The 15,456-nt window shown below is 44.5% G+C and overlaps 1 protein-coding gene across 1 annotated transcript; it reads right to left on the bottom strand.

Annotated features, from left to right (window-relative positions):
• Positions 1-493: 493 nt before the first annotated feature.
• Positions 494-12,928, bottom strand: LOC121860285 (barH-like 1 homeobox protein). The gene is made up of 3 exons (XM_042357361.1): positions 12,448-12,928; positions 1,824-2,031; positions 494-1,644 (listed from the first exon to the last, which is right to left on the bottom strand). The coding sequence occupies exons 1-3, from the start codon at positions 12,791-12,793 to the stop codon at positions 1,008-1,010; spliced, it is 1,191 nt and encodes a 396-aa protein (XP_042213295.1). The 5' UTR covers positions 12,794-12,928; the 3' UTR covers positions 494-1,007.
• Between the last annotated feature and the right edge of the window lie 2,528 nt (positions 12,929-15,456).

The raw sequence follows: 15,456 nt of genomic DNA, 5'->3' as shown, positions 1-15,456 counted from the left end.
TAGTAATATCACAAGTAATGGCCAATAACTTTGTACAACAATTTTACAAACGAAAAAAAAATATATGTATATATTATTGTTCTTTCGACTCTTTTAGCAGCTGAGCACAAGGTCGACGTCATGATGGGGGGAGGAGAACGTGGAGGAGGAGGTCTGAAGTGATAGGGTTAAATCGTATTCACTTCCCCTACACACACTCACACTCTCTCCTCTGCTACTCGACTCACCATAACAACACCACCGTAACAATACAATGATCAGATTCACGAGTGGTTGAACTTAAGTGCTCTCAAGTACACTCGTGTCCTCTGGGTGTAGAATCTGGATTGTACACTTTGATCGTGAAATAAGTGGGATGAGGAGGAGGTGGGTCGAAGCCGGGTGAGGAGATAGGGGGGTGTGGCGGGGGAGGAGATAGGGGTGTGGCGGGGTGAGGAGATAGGGGGGTGGCGGGGAGGAGATAGGGGTGTGGCGGGGTGAGGAGATAGGGGTGGCGGGGGAGGAGGGATCATAGGTGGAGGATATAGGCTATAGGACAACCTAGTTCGTATACAAGTCCTATAGTGTTTGACTCTTCACGAGGATGAGGTGAGGGATGGAGGGAGGGGGGGGGGTCGGGTCGTAGATAGGTTGAGTGGGTATCCAAGGTGGGATGGTGGGGGTCGTAGATTGGTTGGGACTGGAAGTCTAGGGATGAATTATGGGTTTGTCGTAGAGAGGTGAAGGAGGACAAGAAGTCAGACAGAGGGAACAACTTAGCCCAAAATAGTGCCTCACATACTGACTCCATGAATATGACAACACTCCTATGTACAATGAGCACTGGGATTACACGGTAGATATAATATTTACAGACACAGAGCCTCCGTGATGTGGAATGATTCAGTGAGGGATGAGGCAGTGGCATGTGAGTGTGTATATGTGTGTGTGCGAGAGAGAGAATGATGAGGGTGGGAGAGGGAAACGGAGGCTCTGGTGGAAGGGGCGGAGGAGGAGAGAGTTGTTTCTTAGACCTGCGACGCGGCCTCCGAGCGGTAGTAAGGCGGCAAAGACGGCGCTGAGAGTGGCCCGCCCGAGGATAGAGGGGAGGGAGAGGCGGAGGAGGAAAGAGGGGAGGTGAGTGGTGAGGAAGGAAGAGAGGCCGTCACGGTGAGGGAGGAGCCCACCAGAGGGGAACCACCAGCCATGGAGCAGGCCAGGGAGCGCAGCACGTCCGGTCGCAGCGCCTCGGGTCGCAGGGTCTCTGAGCGGAGGTCCTGACGCAGCATCTCGTGTCTCAGGGCGTCGTGGCGGAGTTCCGGTCTTAGGGCCTCAGGTCTGATGGTCTCTGGTCTTAGGGCTTCGGGTCGGAGAGCGTCCCTCAGAGGGTCTGAATGCATCGGGGACAGAATGGGCAGGCCAGGGGGGTAGAGACGGTAGGCCAGGGGCTTCTGTAGAGCGGCGGCGGCGGCGGCCTGACGGTAGTAAAGGTCGACGGAGGCGGCGGGGCTGAGTGCAGCGGCGGCAGCGGCAGCGGCGGCGGCAGAGGGTTGAGGCGGGTAAGGCCAGCCGTACGGCGTGCTGTAGATACGTTGGACTGCGGCGTAGTTGCCAGCCTCTGCCAGCAGCTCCAGACCCACGGCCGTCTGGCGCTTCCACTTGGTCCTGCGAGAGGAGGAAGAGGAGGTGGTCACACTCATGCTGGTACACAGTGTTATACAACGCTTATGTCAGTAAATGTCTTGGACCACCAGTCTAAGCAGTGATGCTGCCTTCCCTAAATTATACACCTGGGGATATTCACCACCTGTCATAGTAACATCTCATGACTTGGGGAAACTTACCGTCTGTTCTGGTACCAGGTCTTGACCTGGGTGTCGGTCAGGTTCAGCTTGGCAGCCAGCTCCATGCGGTCCTGCACACTCAGGTACTTCTGACGCTCGAAGCTCTTCTCCAGCGTCTGCAGCTGGTTGTCAGAGAACGCTGTCCGCGCCTTCCGTTGCTTCTTGCACGGCGGCGGTCCTGACCCGTCCGCGCACCCCTCAACGTTGTCTGTCGAGGGAAAGAAAACAATCATTAACACTTGACGACTGAAAGTGACCGGAACGCCAACAAAGTAATACATTAACAAGTATCCTATTTAAATCACACAACCACCACAGTCCCCTACTAGCTCCCCTCCCCCTCGGGGCGCTAACTGCCCTAACCTCACTCAACACACATAACCTCATCATTACATTCTCTTAAACCAATTGACGCCCAAGTCTATATAAACCGGGCAGTATGTTCCTCCGGCCGCCTCCCCTCCCTTCATCCCCTCGAGGGAAGGGAGCGAGGGAGGGAGGAAGGGAAGAACGATTTTTACCTTTACCCTTCTCCTATCAAAGGAAGAAAATGAAGAAGGGAGCGTTGTCAATCCCTGTGTGTGTGTGTACGCGCGGAAGGGACATTATAGCCGCCCTTCCCTGATCCTTTTAACACGGGTGTCAGGAACTTAAAAGGGGGGAGGGTAGGGAGTGAGGGTGGAGGGAGGGTTGGAGGGGAGGAGGGAGGGTAGGGAATGACGGAGAGGGGGGAGGAGTGGAAATGGATGCGTTATTAGTGGACATTTATGGAAAGCGATGGAGTGATGAGTAACAATGACGCCATAATGACCTCACGATGATGTGTGAAGGTAAATAAGTCATCATTAAACTATTGTAACTCATCACAATTACTCATCATCAAGTTACTAGTGCAATGATCAGTTATAATGATCTGGAAATGAGTCACCAGTAAGATGATGTAACGAGTCATAATGAGCTACCGGCACAATGATCACATGAATATATAATGAACTAAGGACCTTATGTTGCATGATAGTGATATGAACATTGCAACATCCCTGCAACAATTTATACAACCCTGAACTAACGCGAGCAAAATAAGGCATCGAAAACCAAAATACTGAAAATTACACAGAATGCGAATAGCCCGTCAATATTTCCAAATACCACTCGAGTAACACATTGCATGCAACAATCTCTAAAAGTGACGAAACGTGAGACTACAATAACACATCCAATCTCTAGAAATGTTTAGGAATTGTTTATATATTTATTTATTTACGGATGTATATAGCACGTGCCTAAAATCCACTTATAAATATCCTCGCATTAAGCCGGAACCACCACAACCACTCCCCTTAATCCCCCCTCCCTCATCCCCTAGCCCGATATCCCTTTAAATTCCCTTATTCGTCTCTCTACACCCCAGACACAGATCATCCCGTCTAATGCTATTCTCTGTCGTCTGGACCACATCCGATCTATGCGGTTTGACTGTACTCTCCCTCTCCCCGCATCTACTCCCCCCCTCTCTCCCTCCCCATGCAGCCACTTTAGTGTCGCCTCCCCACCCCATCCCATCATCACCCCATAAACCCTACTTGAGCGTCACCCTCTACCCATATCCCCCATTACCCATAAACCCATATGACTGATTCCGATTAGTGCCGCTCATCTGTGGGTCTCACTGTTACCAATCCTACCTCCTCCTCCTACCCAGTCATCTAGGAAACTGATGCTGATTTTCGACGATATGAATATTATTTATGTTGTTTCGTTCTGGTAACACGCGGCAAAGAATAACCTAATATGAAGACTCTCCACTCCAGCTCTGAACTAACTTATCCTATTCTAGCTAAACCTAACCTAACCTATCCTAACTAAATCTAACGTAACCTAACCTATCCTAGCCAAACCTAGTGCTAACCGAACCAAACCTACCTGTAACAACCTAACCTAACCTATCCTAACCAAACCACCTCTCCCACATAATTTTAGGTTAGGTGAAACAAACTAGGGTGGAGGTTCTTCAAGTGATTCCTCCATCCAAAGTTCTGAAATCACAACAGAAAGGAATTTTGAACTTTTCCCCATGATGTGTACGGTCTAAAACTTAAAACAAAATCGACTGTCAAGTTTATGTAGCAGATAACAGACGAGAAGAATTTTTGATCTTACTGTGAAACCATCAATATAATGGATTCCTGTCTCCTTAGAATCCGTAAGATGGAGATTTGACGACTAACGGACACTAACGGACTTTGATCTCAATATAGTTTATTAAAGTTTAATGTCTCAGTAACCCGGGACAGAAGCTTGACCTATAGCAACAAAGTCATCCACGATACAAACTTTTATTAGATAGATAGATAGAGAGAGAGAGAGAGAGAGAGAGAGCCAACTCACCCTATACACATATTGGGAACAGTGACCACCCCTCCCTCAAAAACCACTTCACGTCTGATTCATTGTCATTCACGACCTCCGTAAATATTAATGTGGTGTTTATCCGCGAGTAAACATCTACTTACTGAGGACAAGCATGCAAAATCGCCCCCCCCCTTGTGTGTGTGTGTGTGTTAGTGTGTGTGTGTGTGTGTTAGTGAGGGTCGATGGGTGAGAGGCTACATGAGTGGGTATACGCGTGTGTGTGTGTGTCGGTAAGGTGATACGGAGCTCAGAAGACGGAAGTTGTTTTAATTGACAGCCAGAACTCGGATGTTATATTACCTAGACCCTATAACCTGACACAAGACGGGGGGTCTATTATATTCCGCCCAGTGCTGAGAGTGAGGGAGGGGGTAAGGGGTGGGTGATGATGGGGAGGGGGTGTAGGGGGTGGTGGTGCTGGTGGGGAGGGGAGAAATTAGTAAGGGGTAATGGTTTAACCCTTTGGTGGAGATGGTTTAACCCTTTGACTATGAATTCTTTATTGGACAGAAATTTTATTGCTTACCCGATTTTTTGTCAAATTTTGTAAGCCATAAAAAAATATAATTAGATTAATAATTTTATATCGTAATTAATAATTTATCTCGCTAGAAATTTTATTTTTCTAACTAAAATTAAATTTTTCAAGGTGACGTAAAATTTTAAGTTCGATTAATAACTTTTTATAAGCACTGTAAATCATTGTTGTTTTCCTATATAATTAAAAAATCATAGCGAAATCTCAATTGATTTCAATTAATGTATAATGTACAGTACAGGTGGATCCTTAGGTGTTAGTCTTGATATAAATTATTATTACCTTTATTTTTATTATTATTATCATATTTCGTCCCATGTTTAACTTTTTTATATTATTATTTTTCGAATCATTATTATTATTATTATTACCATAATCGTTGTCGCTATTTTCAGAATCACTCATTATTATTATATTCTTGATGTTATTGTTATTTTATTTTACTCCCCGATAGACGGGTTGTAAAATAACTGTAAATATTTTTTTTGTAAATACATAAATCTTGAAACGAGCGTAAATAAGTCATCGACCGAACCCTGGACACGGCAGCTGTAAACGGCTGTAAATCAAGAGCTGTAAATAGGCGTGTCTCCCTCCAGTACTAACGACACCAAGAACTACGGCAACCACGACCACAATAATAATAACCACCCGTATAACAATTGCAATACTTAATTACCTAAACAATCATCACGAACCAAAAATAAATCACTAAACAATTCCACACACCGCAAAAGATATATAAATAAATTAATAGTAAAAAAAACCCGCCGAATTAATCCTTTAAGAAATCCCTTCCCCCCACCCACACCCACTACAATAAATCCCAATATGATATGGTAATGACATCGTTGATACACAAAAAAATAATCGCCGAGTTGGGGAGAAGGAGGGAAGGGGAGAACAACGGGTGGGGAGGGGAGGGTGGGGAGGGGAGGGTCGTTACAATTGGTGGTGGCAGTAGGGAGGGAAAGGAGGGTGAGAATTGGGAGGAGGGGGAGGAAGGAGAGTAAGGGAATAGGGAGAGGGATAGGGGGGGAGGGTAGGAGGGTAGTGGGTGCTTCAGTTCACTGCTCGTTAGAAGATCATTATACCCCTCCCTTCGTGTCAGCTCGTTGGCCAATCATGAAGCTGTGAGTTGGGTTGTTGGCGGTGAATTACTTACAGGCGTGTTGGTGGTTGGTCATTAACAGTCGTGGGGAGGGTGAGAAAAAGGGAGATGGAGGGGAGGGGGTTAGGGAGAGAAGAGGGAGTGAAGGAGAGACAGGAAGGGAGAAGGAGGGGAGAGGGGGTGAGGGAGAGACAGGAAGGGAGAATGAGTGAGGGAGAGACAGGAAGGGTTGGAGGAAAAGGAAGGGAGAAGGAGGGAGGGAATCGTACCAGGGTGGGAAGAAGGGAGAGACAGGAAATGAGACGGAAGGGGTGTAGAGAAGGTTGGAGTAGGGAAGGGGGAAGGGTCGGGGGAGAGGAATGGAGGGATGAAAAGGAATGGGAAGAAGATTAGAGTAAGGGGAGGATGGAGGTACCCCCCAGCACCATCACTCCAACACCACCACCACCACCCCAACATCAGCACCATCACTACAACACCACCACCACCACCCCCAACATCAGCACCACCACTCCAACACCACCATCACTACAACACCAGCACCACCACCCCAACATCAGCACCATCACTACAACACCACCACCACCACCCCAACATCAGCACTATCACTATAACATCAGCACCATCACTACAACACCACCACCACCACCCCAACATCAGCACCATCACTATAACATCAGCACCATCAATACAACACCACCACCACCACCCCACATCAGTACCATCACTATAACATCAGCACCATCACTACAACATTAGCACCATCACTGCAACACCAGCACCATCACTCCAACATCACCACCATCACTACAACACCAGCACCATCGCTACAACACCAGCACCATCGCTACAACACCAGCACCATCACCAACACTACAACACCAGCACCATCACTACAACACCACACTCACCATCAAAAACTCGGCTTCAAGATGAATAAAAACCACACTTCACCGCAGACAACACTCGCTTTACCGGGACAATCGTTTCGTATTACCAACAACGCCAGTACCCTGCTGTGGAGGGGGGTTAATACCATGTTAAACCACGTCCAATCACAAGGTCGAGAAATACTTATATCGACTTCCATCTAGCGACCGCAAAGATTTATTCTATATGTATTCCCTCAGAGCGCCGCGTCAGATTTGCTTTGTTGGGACCACGAGTCGCACCGCAGCGAGAATAATGACGAAATGACAGGTACGTATATCACGGCAGTTACTACCTGGCGCGAGAAGAGAGGACTGGTGACTGCTCATTTGCATGAATATTTCAATAATAAAATACCAGAGACAGCTGAGGCACAAAGCCAGCGATATATGTTTAATGAACATTTTAGACAATGAGCGAGGTAGCGCTGTACGCGTGAGGGAGTGATACACGGCCCATAAAACTGCATTTAGAATCAGGCGATGGTTAAACGACAAGCACTAGGAGGGGCAAGGGCAGGGGCAGTGGAGGGGAGGAGAGATTCTAACTCGTAAAATCAGCTGCCATTACTAGAATTTTCCCCCAAGGACACCTCAACTCACCACCACACCCAAACGATAACTCCTCCCGACGACGATGAAAATATTCGTATTTTAAGAGCGTCTTCAGGACTCCCGGCGGGTCTCGTGAGGCACAACACTACTCGGGACAACAAACTCGATGATTGTCAGTAATCTGGGAAATTACGCTCCTTGTGATGAAATATTCCGCAACTGAGGGCTTGTACTCACTTCTCGGGGGGGGGGGTCACGTACTTGGTGGTGTGAAGGGCGTGCAGGGTAGGAGGGGTGACGGTGGTGAGGAAGGGGTGAGAGGGGAGTGAGGATAAGTAAAGGAGGTGATGTGGAGGCGGTGGGAGGAGTGAAGGGTACTATAGGGTGGAGAGGAAGAACGGGGAGTGATGAAGGGAGGAAGAGAGGAGTGAAATAAAGGTGAGTGAAGAGGACGAAGGGATAGTGTTGGTGGTGAGGGAGGGAGGGGAGAATGATAGCTGAGGTGAAAGGATAAAATATAAAATTAATCACACACATACAAACATACACACGCGCGCACGCACACACACACGAACGCAAATACACACGCACACACAGACATACAAATTAACACACCTGTAATTACCTGAAAAAATATCACAGAAGACAGGTGCTTGGGTTAATTTACAACTCATTTGCCTGAGCGTCTTAACTTTCGTGATAATGATGGTTGTTGGTGTAGTTACTTATAGAGGGAGGTCGTCTGAGGGAAGGAGGGGGATGAGAGGGATGGAGGGGGGTGAGAGGGAAGGAAGGAGGGCGGGAGGGACAGGTACAATTGCTGGGGTAGTAAACTAAAACACACATACCTGTTTGTACTCTGTGATATACGCGTAGATATTATATTCAAATCTCTCTCTCTCTCTCTCTCTCTCTCTCTCTCCCAACGATGAATTATCTCATTGAGTCGTACGTCTTTAAAGTAAACAATTCATGAACACAAACGATCCATTCACTTTAAATATGCAGTTTCATGAGTAGTTCGTCCCAGCTAAACGACCTGAAGAAGATGTGAAAATAAAGAGAAGTAAATAATATAGTGGGAAGAACCTCAACTCAGGCCAGGGTGAGGAGAGGAATACACTACAATTATATAATGGGGCAAATAATACTTAAGCATAACACTTTGGTAAGGGATTTGCGCCCGTGTGTGTGTGTGTGTGTGTGTGTGTGTGTGTGTGTCTGTTGGAGGAGGAGGGCGCCCAGGGGAGAGGGGGGGAGGGGTTAGTTTGCGGGCCCTCCGACAATCGTCACAAATTAGCCAAAACACGCGATCTTTTATTATTCACGAGAAATAAATGTATAGCTGTCGAGTATCAACATTATGACGAATATTTGATGGAGCCGCCGGCCAGTGGATAATTGCTCTTGTGTGTGTTACCATCGTCGTCGTCGTCGCCTGCAGGAGGAGTAGCAGTTGTAGTAACTAGAGAGCCTTAATCTTTAAACCCAATATAATTCCATAAAATCATACTTGGAATTCCAAACGAGAAGAGGTGCTGAAGTGAGGAAATTGAAAAAAAAAATCGTGGCAGGTTTCACACAGTTGCAGAATCTGGACACAAATTGGTAGAATACTGGAAAACTGACTCCTGGAACATTGCAAACGGTACAGACTGCTGGAAGGTTAATTTCGGGAACACAAAACAAGAGCTAGAGTCAGATGTAAAGGGGGGTGAAGGAGGGCGACGATGATTAGGCCATAGAAAACTGTACCTTAATTAAGTGATTCATGTCATCTTGAGTTACGGCTCAATTCTCTCTCTCTCTCTCTCTCTCTCTCTCTCTCTCTCAACAGTGTAGCGGACATTGATACACCCAACTCCTACCGACATATAAATACACACAATCTCCAACACGCAATATGGAAGCTGCAACAGAAGAGCAAAAAAAAAAATAATAATAATTCCTTGTAATAAAAGACACTTGCCACAGTGGCTGGGTAGCTTTACCTGTCCACACCTGGTAATTATGTTCACCCTCCCCTATGTGTTCTCGACCTCCTCCCCTCCCCATAGTACCTCTACCTCCTCCCCTCTCTCTCTACCACATAGTAACTCTACCTCCTCCCGATATTACCTCTACCACCTCATCTCCCCCTTCCATCCTTTCCCATATTATCTCCAACACCAGATCTATCCTCCCCATAACCCCTACGTCATCCTCCCCCCCACCCTAGCCTTCCCCTTAAGGTGTTCTAATCCCCCTCCTCCCCACCCACCCACCGAGCCAAATTATAAAACATTAACTAATACTAAAAATAATCGAAATACCGACTTAAAACGATCAGACGCCGTATAGCTATAACAGGCTCTTAGATCTATATGTATTAATATATATATACATGTAAATATAGATTAAAAAAATATATATCAATAAAAGTCCGGAAACGAGAAAATATTTATGTGTGGGTGTAAGTATATGTGTGTGTATGTAAGTATAAACTTATGTGTGTGCGTGTGTCCTTATGTGTGTTTCAATATTTAATTCTAATAAGGATGCCAAATAATAGGTAAACATCATAAGGTATTAGTGTGAGCTGTATATAGCGAACGGACGCGAGAACATAATACATTTCTGCTACACCAATATTATATAAAGGAGGAGGGGGGGGAGAGGAGAGGGGGGAGGATACTATATTAAATACTAATAGGGGTGACAGATGGTAGTATACATTTTACACGAGCGACTGAGTGGTTCTGGATGTATACAAACGCCTGGTTGTGTCACCTGGGGATGTTATCAGGTAATTTGGGTTGTTACCTGTGTGTGTGTTGATCATCCGAGTGGAGTGTGACAAGATAGTTATTTACGTTACAGCAGTGGAAGTAAGTAAGTAGACAGAGTATTGGTAATCTATTTTTCCCTTGACGATGAGTTGAATGATCCAGGTGAATTATTAAGTGTGTCGGAGCACCTATGTTCGTCTCACCTGTCCTAAATGACTTAACTAATATTATTGTATTAGTTGGTGTCCTGTCCGCGCTGGTGTTGTGACCGGTAGAAATTAAAATACAGTATATATGTATTTTTTTTTATCCTGTATGTATATTATTGTATATTATATAGTACTGTACACTTGCAAAAAATTTTAGGAATTTTATGAACGTTGGACAGTAATGCTCGAGCGTCTAGTGGTATACAAACAGCTGCCGATATACCGTGTAACCAAGCCATAAGACGAGTACCAATTCTCAGACGTTAAAAAAATTTCCTCAAATATCAAGACACCTTCCCGACACAGTGAGGATGTGTCGTATTTACCTCTCACAGCTACGGCGACCACCACAAATCATGAGACAACTTAAGAATACTCTCTCAGGATTTTCCCAGCTCTGTAGTTAACATTTATCAGTGACTAGCGATGAGAGAACGCCCTTTATCACATCTACAGTCTCAGCGTAATTTTCAAAGGAAGATATTATCGTGTGAATCTCTGAAGAATCATTCAGCCAACAACAATAGTACCTCATGTTTCAGTCACCGCGTGGAGGCTACAACGCCTTGTAATTTATAACTCCTAATCTGTGCTAATATTTTGGATGATACAGTCGCAATACACAAATTATTGTATCTGAATTAATACTAAAAATCACCACTTGTGTCGATGTTAGTCACGAGATATACATTTATGTAGCTGTAATTTATACCAAGAAATAAGAGTTTGTGTTGGTGTCATGATAATTACAGTCGCCATACGTAAATTACTGTACCTGTATTTTATACTTATTTTAGATTAAATTGTCAGCGTCAGGGAACGTAAGAGCGGTACTGCAGGTGCAGCACACACCTGCCCGCTACCGTGTAACTTCCGCTGCACTGGACCATCTCCTCAATTAATACATAGATGTGTAGAACGTGTTTACGGGTACACACAGAACTATACATGAGAATTTACTTTATCGTACTGAACGTCGTCCGTGGCGTCCGTCGTTTATGATCGTCGTCCGTGGCCACTCCCGTCGTCCGTGGCGCCCGTCGTGTATGATCAACGTCTGTGGTGTATAATCACCATTACAGACCAGTATCATGTACAAGGCAAAAAGTCTCCTCTTCCCTCATGGGTATTTCACTACTTGGAATACCCCTGTAGCCTCCTGAAGCCCGTGTGTGAACCTCCACCACCAGGAGAGAATTTCACCACCAAAAATAACAAATGACAAAAATAAATCCTACCAGCTGATGTCTCTTATAATAACAGGGAAAAAATGATGAGCCATGGCCAACACTCACACGGACAACATCAAGCATAACCTCTTAAGAATTAGCCCATCAAGACTAACTCACCTTATTTTACCTGCTGGAGAGACACAGTAGACCTGAGCCTGGAGATATTTTACCGTGAACTTTATACTCTCATCAACAAGGACCCGACACGTTAATTTGTCGTAAAGTCTTAGAAAATATATTTACACTACGAACTCATCTAATTTAATCCATGTTAACTAATTTAACATGAATATATCCTGAGATTGTAGTTAAGAGAACTTTCGTTGGGTTCATTATGAAAAAAATAATCATTTACGGCAAAATAGCAGCGTGTTTATACTAATAATGGATATTTTATGTTGAAGTTACATGCAACCTTATACAGGTGTATTGGCCTTACCTGTACAGACTAAGGTAACAATGATGTATTAAGTACAACTGGCTGGATATATAATGTACTGTACTGTGACTCAGACTAAAGGAAGTAATTATTCATGTGAGGATCAGGAGGAGTTATCCCGGTGGTGGTGGATTAAAGAGATGGGTAAATGTGTTCAGAGATGAAAGAACACAACAGACAGGGAGAGACGACGGGGGATATACAGAATGTCTTCAAGCAAGGAACTTGTCTCGGGCGGCAATGTGTCGTGAAAACTTAATATGTGTGGGACATGTGTCAAGGAATACCGTGACTTTAAGGGACATACACAAGACACTGTATTGAGTCGAGACAGACACCGAGGGAGATATTTGACAAAACTGAAATTTTATCTGAGGAAACGTGTGGAGGAGGACCTTGGGGGAAGGGGCGGAAACCTCTTTATAACTCACCTGTGTCGTTGTTATCTGGGTCTTCTTCGTCGTGACTGGCGTCGCCCTCGAGGTCTATGTCGTCGTCCTCGGCGTGAGGAGGACCCCTCGTGAGGCTCAAATCTTTGGGTTCTTCTATGCACGAGGGCGTGGGCGGCGCTATAGCCTCGTTATGGACGGAGATGGGTGGAGGAGGAGGTTTGTGCTGGGCGAGGATGTCTGTGATCATGAACTTGGGTCTGGGTGTTGGGGCTTCTGAGGTCTCGTGGGCGGGGGAGTTACCACCTCCAGGCTGTGACTCGTCCTTGATAGCCCCGGGGGCGGCCGACACCCGCACACCCACGCGCGTGCACACTTCCACCGTCATCTTGAGCCACTCACAAACGTCAAAACGAGGGTAGTGTGAGTAGTTAGGTACGTACAGTCCACAAGGTCTACCTCACTACGGTACTGACACTACGCTCGCGCTCGACTGACTGACTGGCTTCCTCGGTTCACGCCGCTGACTGGCGTACTGTGATGGCCGCCTTTCTACTCCACCCACTAATCCCTCTCACTCCGCCCACCGCCTCGCCCCAGCCAATTGTCTCCTCGGATTGTAATCCTGACTCCGCCCAAAGCGCGAGTCCTCCACCAAGGGGGCTCGCTGGTTGTCGGGGGCGGAGTCGGTGTGATGTCAGGAGGCCGTCAACACATTTGGCTCCTCACTGGTCATTTTGGTCCTCATTACCTTCATTAAGGAGAGATTAACCATCTTTTGATTTAACACGCCGAGGTAAACAGTAATCCACACGAGTATTGCATCACATCAGTCGAAAATTGCCGCCTCCCGTACACCTATGACACTCCATCTTGGTTTAAATAACAAACGGAGATGGTAGAGAAATAATAATCGGGAGTAAATGTCGGCAACAGCTACCTGAGTCTCCCGGCCAGGTGACAAATTATTAGAAGCTCATTACTTCCCAAAGTGAACATGTGTGGATCATTTATTGCCCTCCTGATTGATGATTACGAAGCACCCCGTATTGGTCACGCTATTGATGCCATTCCCTCCCCCACACACATCAACCAACCACAACTGACACCCTATGCGGCAGGTTTCGCTCTAATTAACTCCCAAACAAACAGGTAAAAAAAATCCTTGATTGTTTAATTCTTACACCTGATCATCACTAACCATGAGTTACAGATATACGGTAAAGTTTCGTGGGAGATCAGATGATTCACAGTTATCTGATAGGCTGTAAGGAATCATCAAGACCTGGATGATCAACAGAGGCTGCAGTTCAGTTCAGGTCAGGTATATATTTCGATTAAGTCAGTAATATAGAATGAAACTCCTGTCTGGCTGAAACGTCATATCGTCAGCGTTAATTAATACCTTCATCTCGGTGTAACGTAATAACACAAACATCGTCAAACACAAGAGGTCGTGGTACAACTGTGTCCAGCAGAGTTAAGAAAACAAGACTATAGAACGCAACACAAGGCAGTGAAGTTTACATAAGACTTGACAAAGATGGATGGTGTTGTTGTTGTGTTGTAGTGAATGTTTGGATATATAGTTTAGCACTTTGTATATTATGATAGCTTGTGTGTGATTGTATTTTGTGTATGATTTAACAGCCGCATTGTATTAAATATATTGAAGGTGTATGACACTTTTTATATAATTAGTTGGGGTTTTATTTATTTTTAGCCTGAACGATATACTGGGAGATATATACCCAAGTCTCTCAATACTCAGGGGCAGCGGGTTATAATTTCTTCAAGGAGAATATATTAATTTATATAATAATATGACTGGAACACATGGAGATTAGACACCTCAGTTTATTTCACCTGATGATTAACCACCCTAGCGATACCTGGGTTAGGTTATGATGTTATGTTATGTTAGCGCTGAGTTAGGTTAGTTTAGATTAGCGATGTGAGGGAGTGAGGCAATAAGGGAAGGATTGAGGGAGGGAGTAAGATGAAGAATGGAGGGAAAGGAGTGATAAGTGAAGGAAGAACGTGAGGAGAGAGAAGGAGGGAGATAAATAAAAAAGTGAGGGAACGAGGAAGTGAGTGAATAAACGAGGGATGGAAAGAAGGAATGAAGGAAGAAGAAAGAGAGAGAGATAGAGTACCCGCTTACCGTATTTCTAATTAAAATCAACTTTGGTCAAGATCATCCCCTCACATACAAGCATTATGAACAACACAACATGCTTCCTAATAATGAATAACAGCTGATTATTCAATTACTAACAATTAAAATAACAATCTTCGTGTTAATCCTAATATAATTTACATATAATTTATATAATTCATTCACCTTAAAGGAATTTGTGATACATGAACGACTTTCAGCAAATAATTGTCCATGTTGGATGACCGTATGTTGGTGTACACTCGCCTACCTTGCTCCCAGATAGTCAGCTAACTCCATCCATCCATCCATCCATCCATCCATGTATTAATTACTCTATCTTCACCCTTACACCACAAATGCGAGCCCGTAATGACCCCTAATTGTACCTGTAATTAGGGTTATTATCCCTAAGTCAAATTAATCGTCTTAATTAGTTCCTTAACCAATTAATGTTCCTATATTCATATGCTAATTTATTGACAATAGTAATTAGTACTAGAGTAGATGTTAACTAATTAGATATGGTAATTAGCTTGAGTGTGGATGTTAATTATTTATGGGTCAATTCTTGTTTGGATGATAATTTATGCGTTATGATAATTAGTTCCGGTGTGAATGATAATTGATAATTAGGATGAATAATTTCCAGGTGATTAATTGTATATTTTTAAGGTAATCGCAGACATTATTATTATTATTATTATTATTATTATTATTATTATTATTATTATTATTATTATTATTAGTGTTATTATTATTATTATTATTATTATTATTATTATTATTATTATTATTATTATTATTATTATTTGTGTTATTATTATTATTACCTTCTACATAATCTCACTCATCACCACTCACGCCCTAAACCATTGCCCTCACCTTGCATC

The sequence above is a fragment of the Homarus americanus genome, unplaced genomic scaffold (assembly GCF_018991925.1).
Source record: "Homarus americanus isolate GMGI-L3 unplaced genomic scaffold, GMGI_Hamer_2.0 scaffold54742, whole genome shotgun sequence".
Classification (NCBI taxonomy): Eukaryota; Metazoa; Arthropoda; class Malacostraca; order Decapoda; family Nephropidae; genus Homarus; species Homarus americanus.
Note: the sequence above shows the minus strand (reverse complement) of the source record. Positions and strands in the feature narration are given on the sequence as shown.

Bases quoted from the DNA above. Each gene is read 5' to 3' on its own strand.
- LOC121860285 (XM_042357361.1), bottom strand. From the start codon at position 12,793: ATGACGGTGGAAGTGTGCACGCGCGTGGGTGTGCGGGTGTCGGCCGCC. The intron at 2,032-12,447 runs GTGAGTTATAAA...TTCCCTCGACAG, and splicing joins CCCAGATAACAACGACACAG to ACAACGTTGAGGGGTGCGCG. The intron at 1,645-1,823 runs GTAAGTTTCCCC...CTCCTCTCGCAG, and splicing joins ACCTGGTACCAGAACAGACG to GACCAAGTGGAAGCGCCAGA.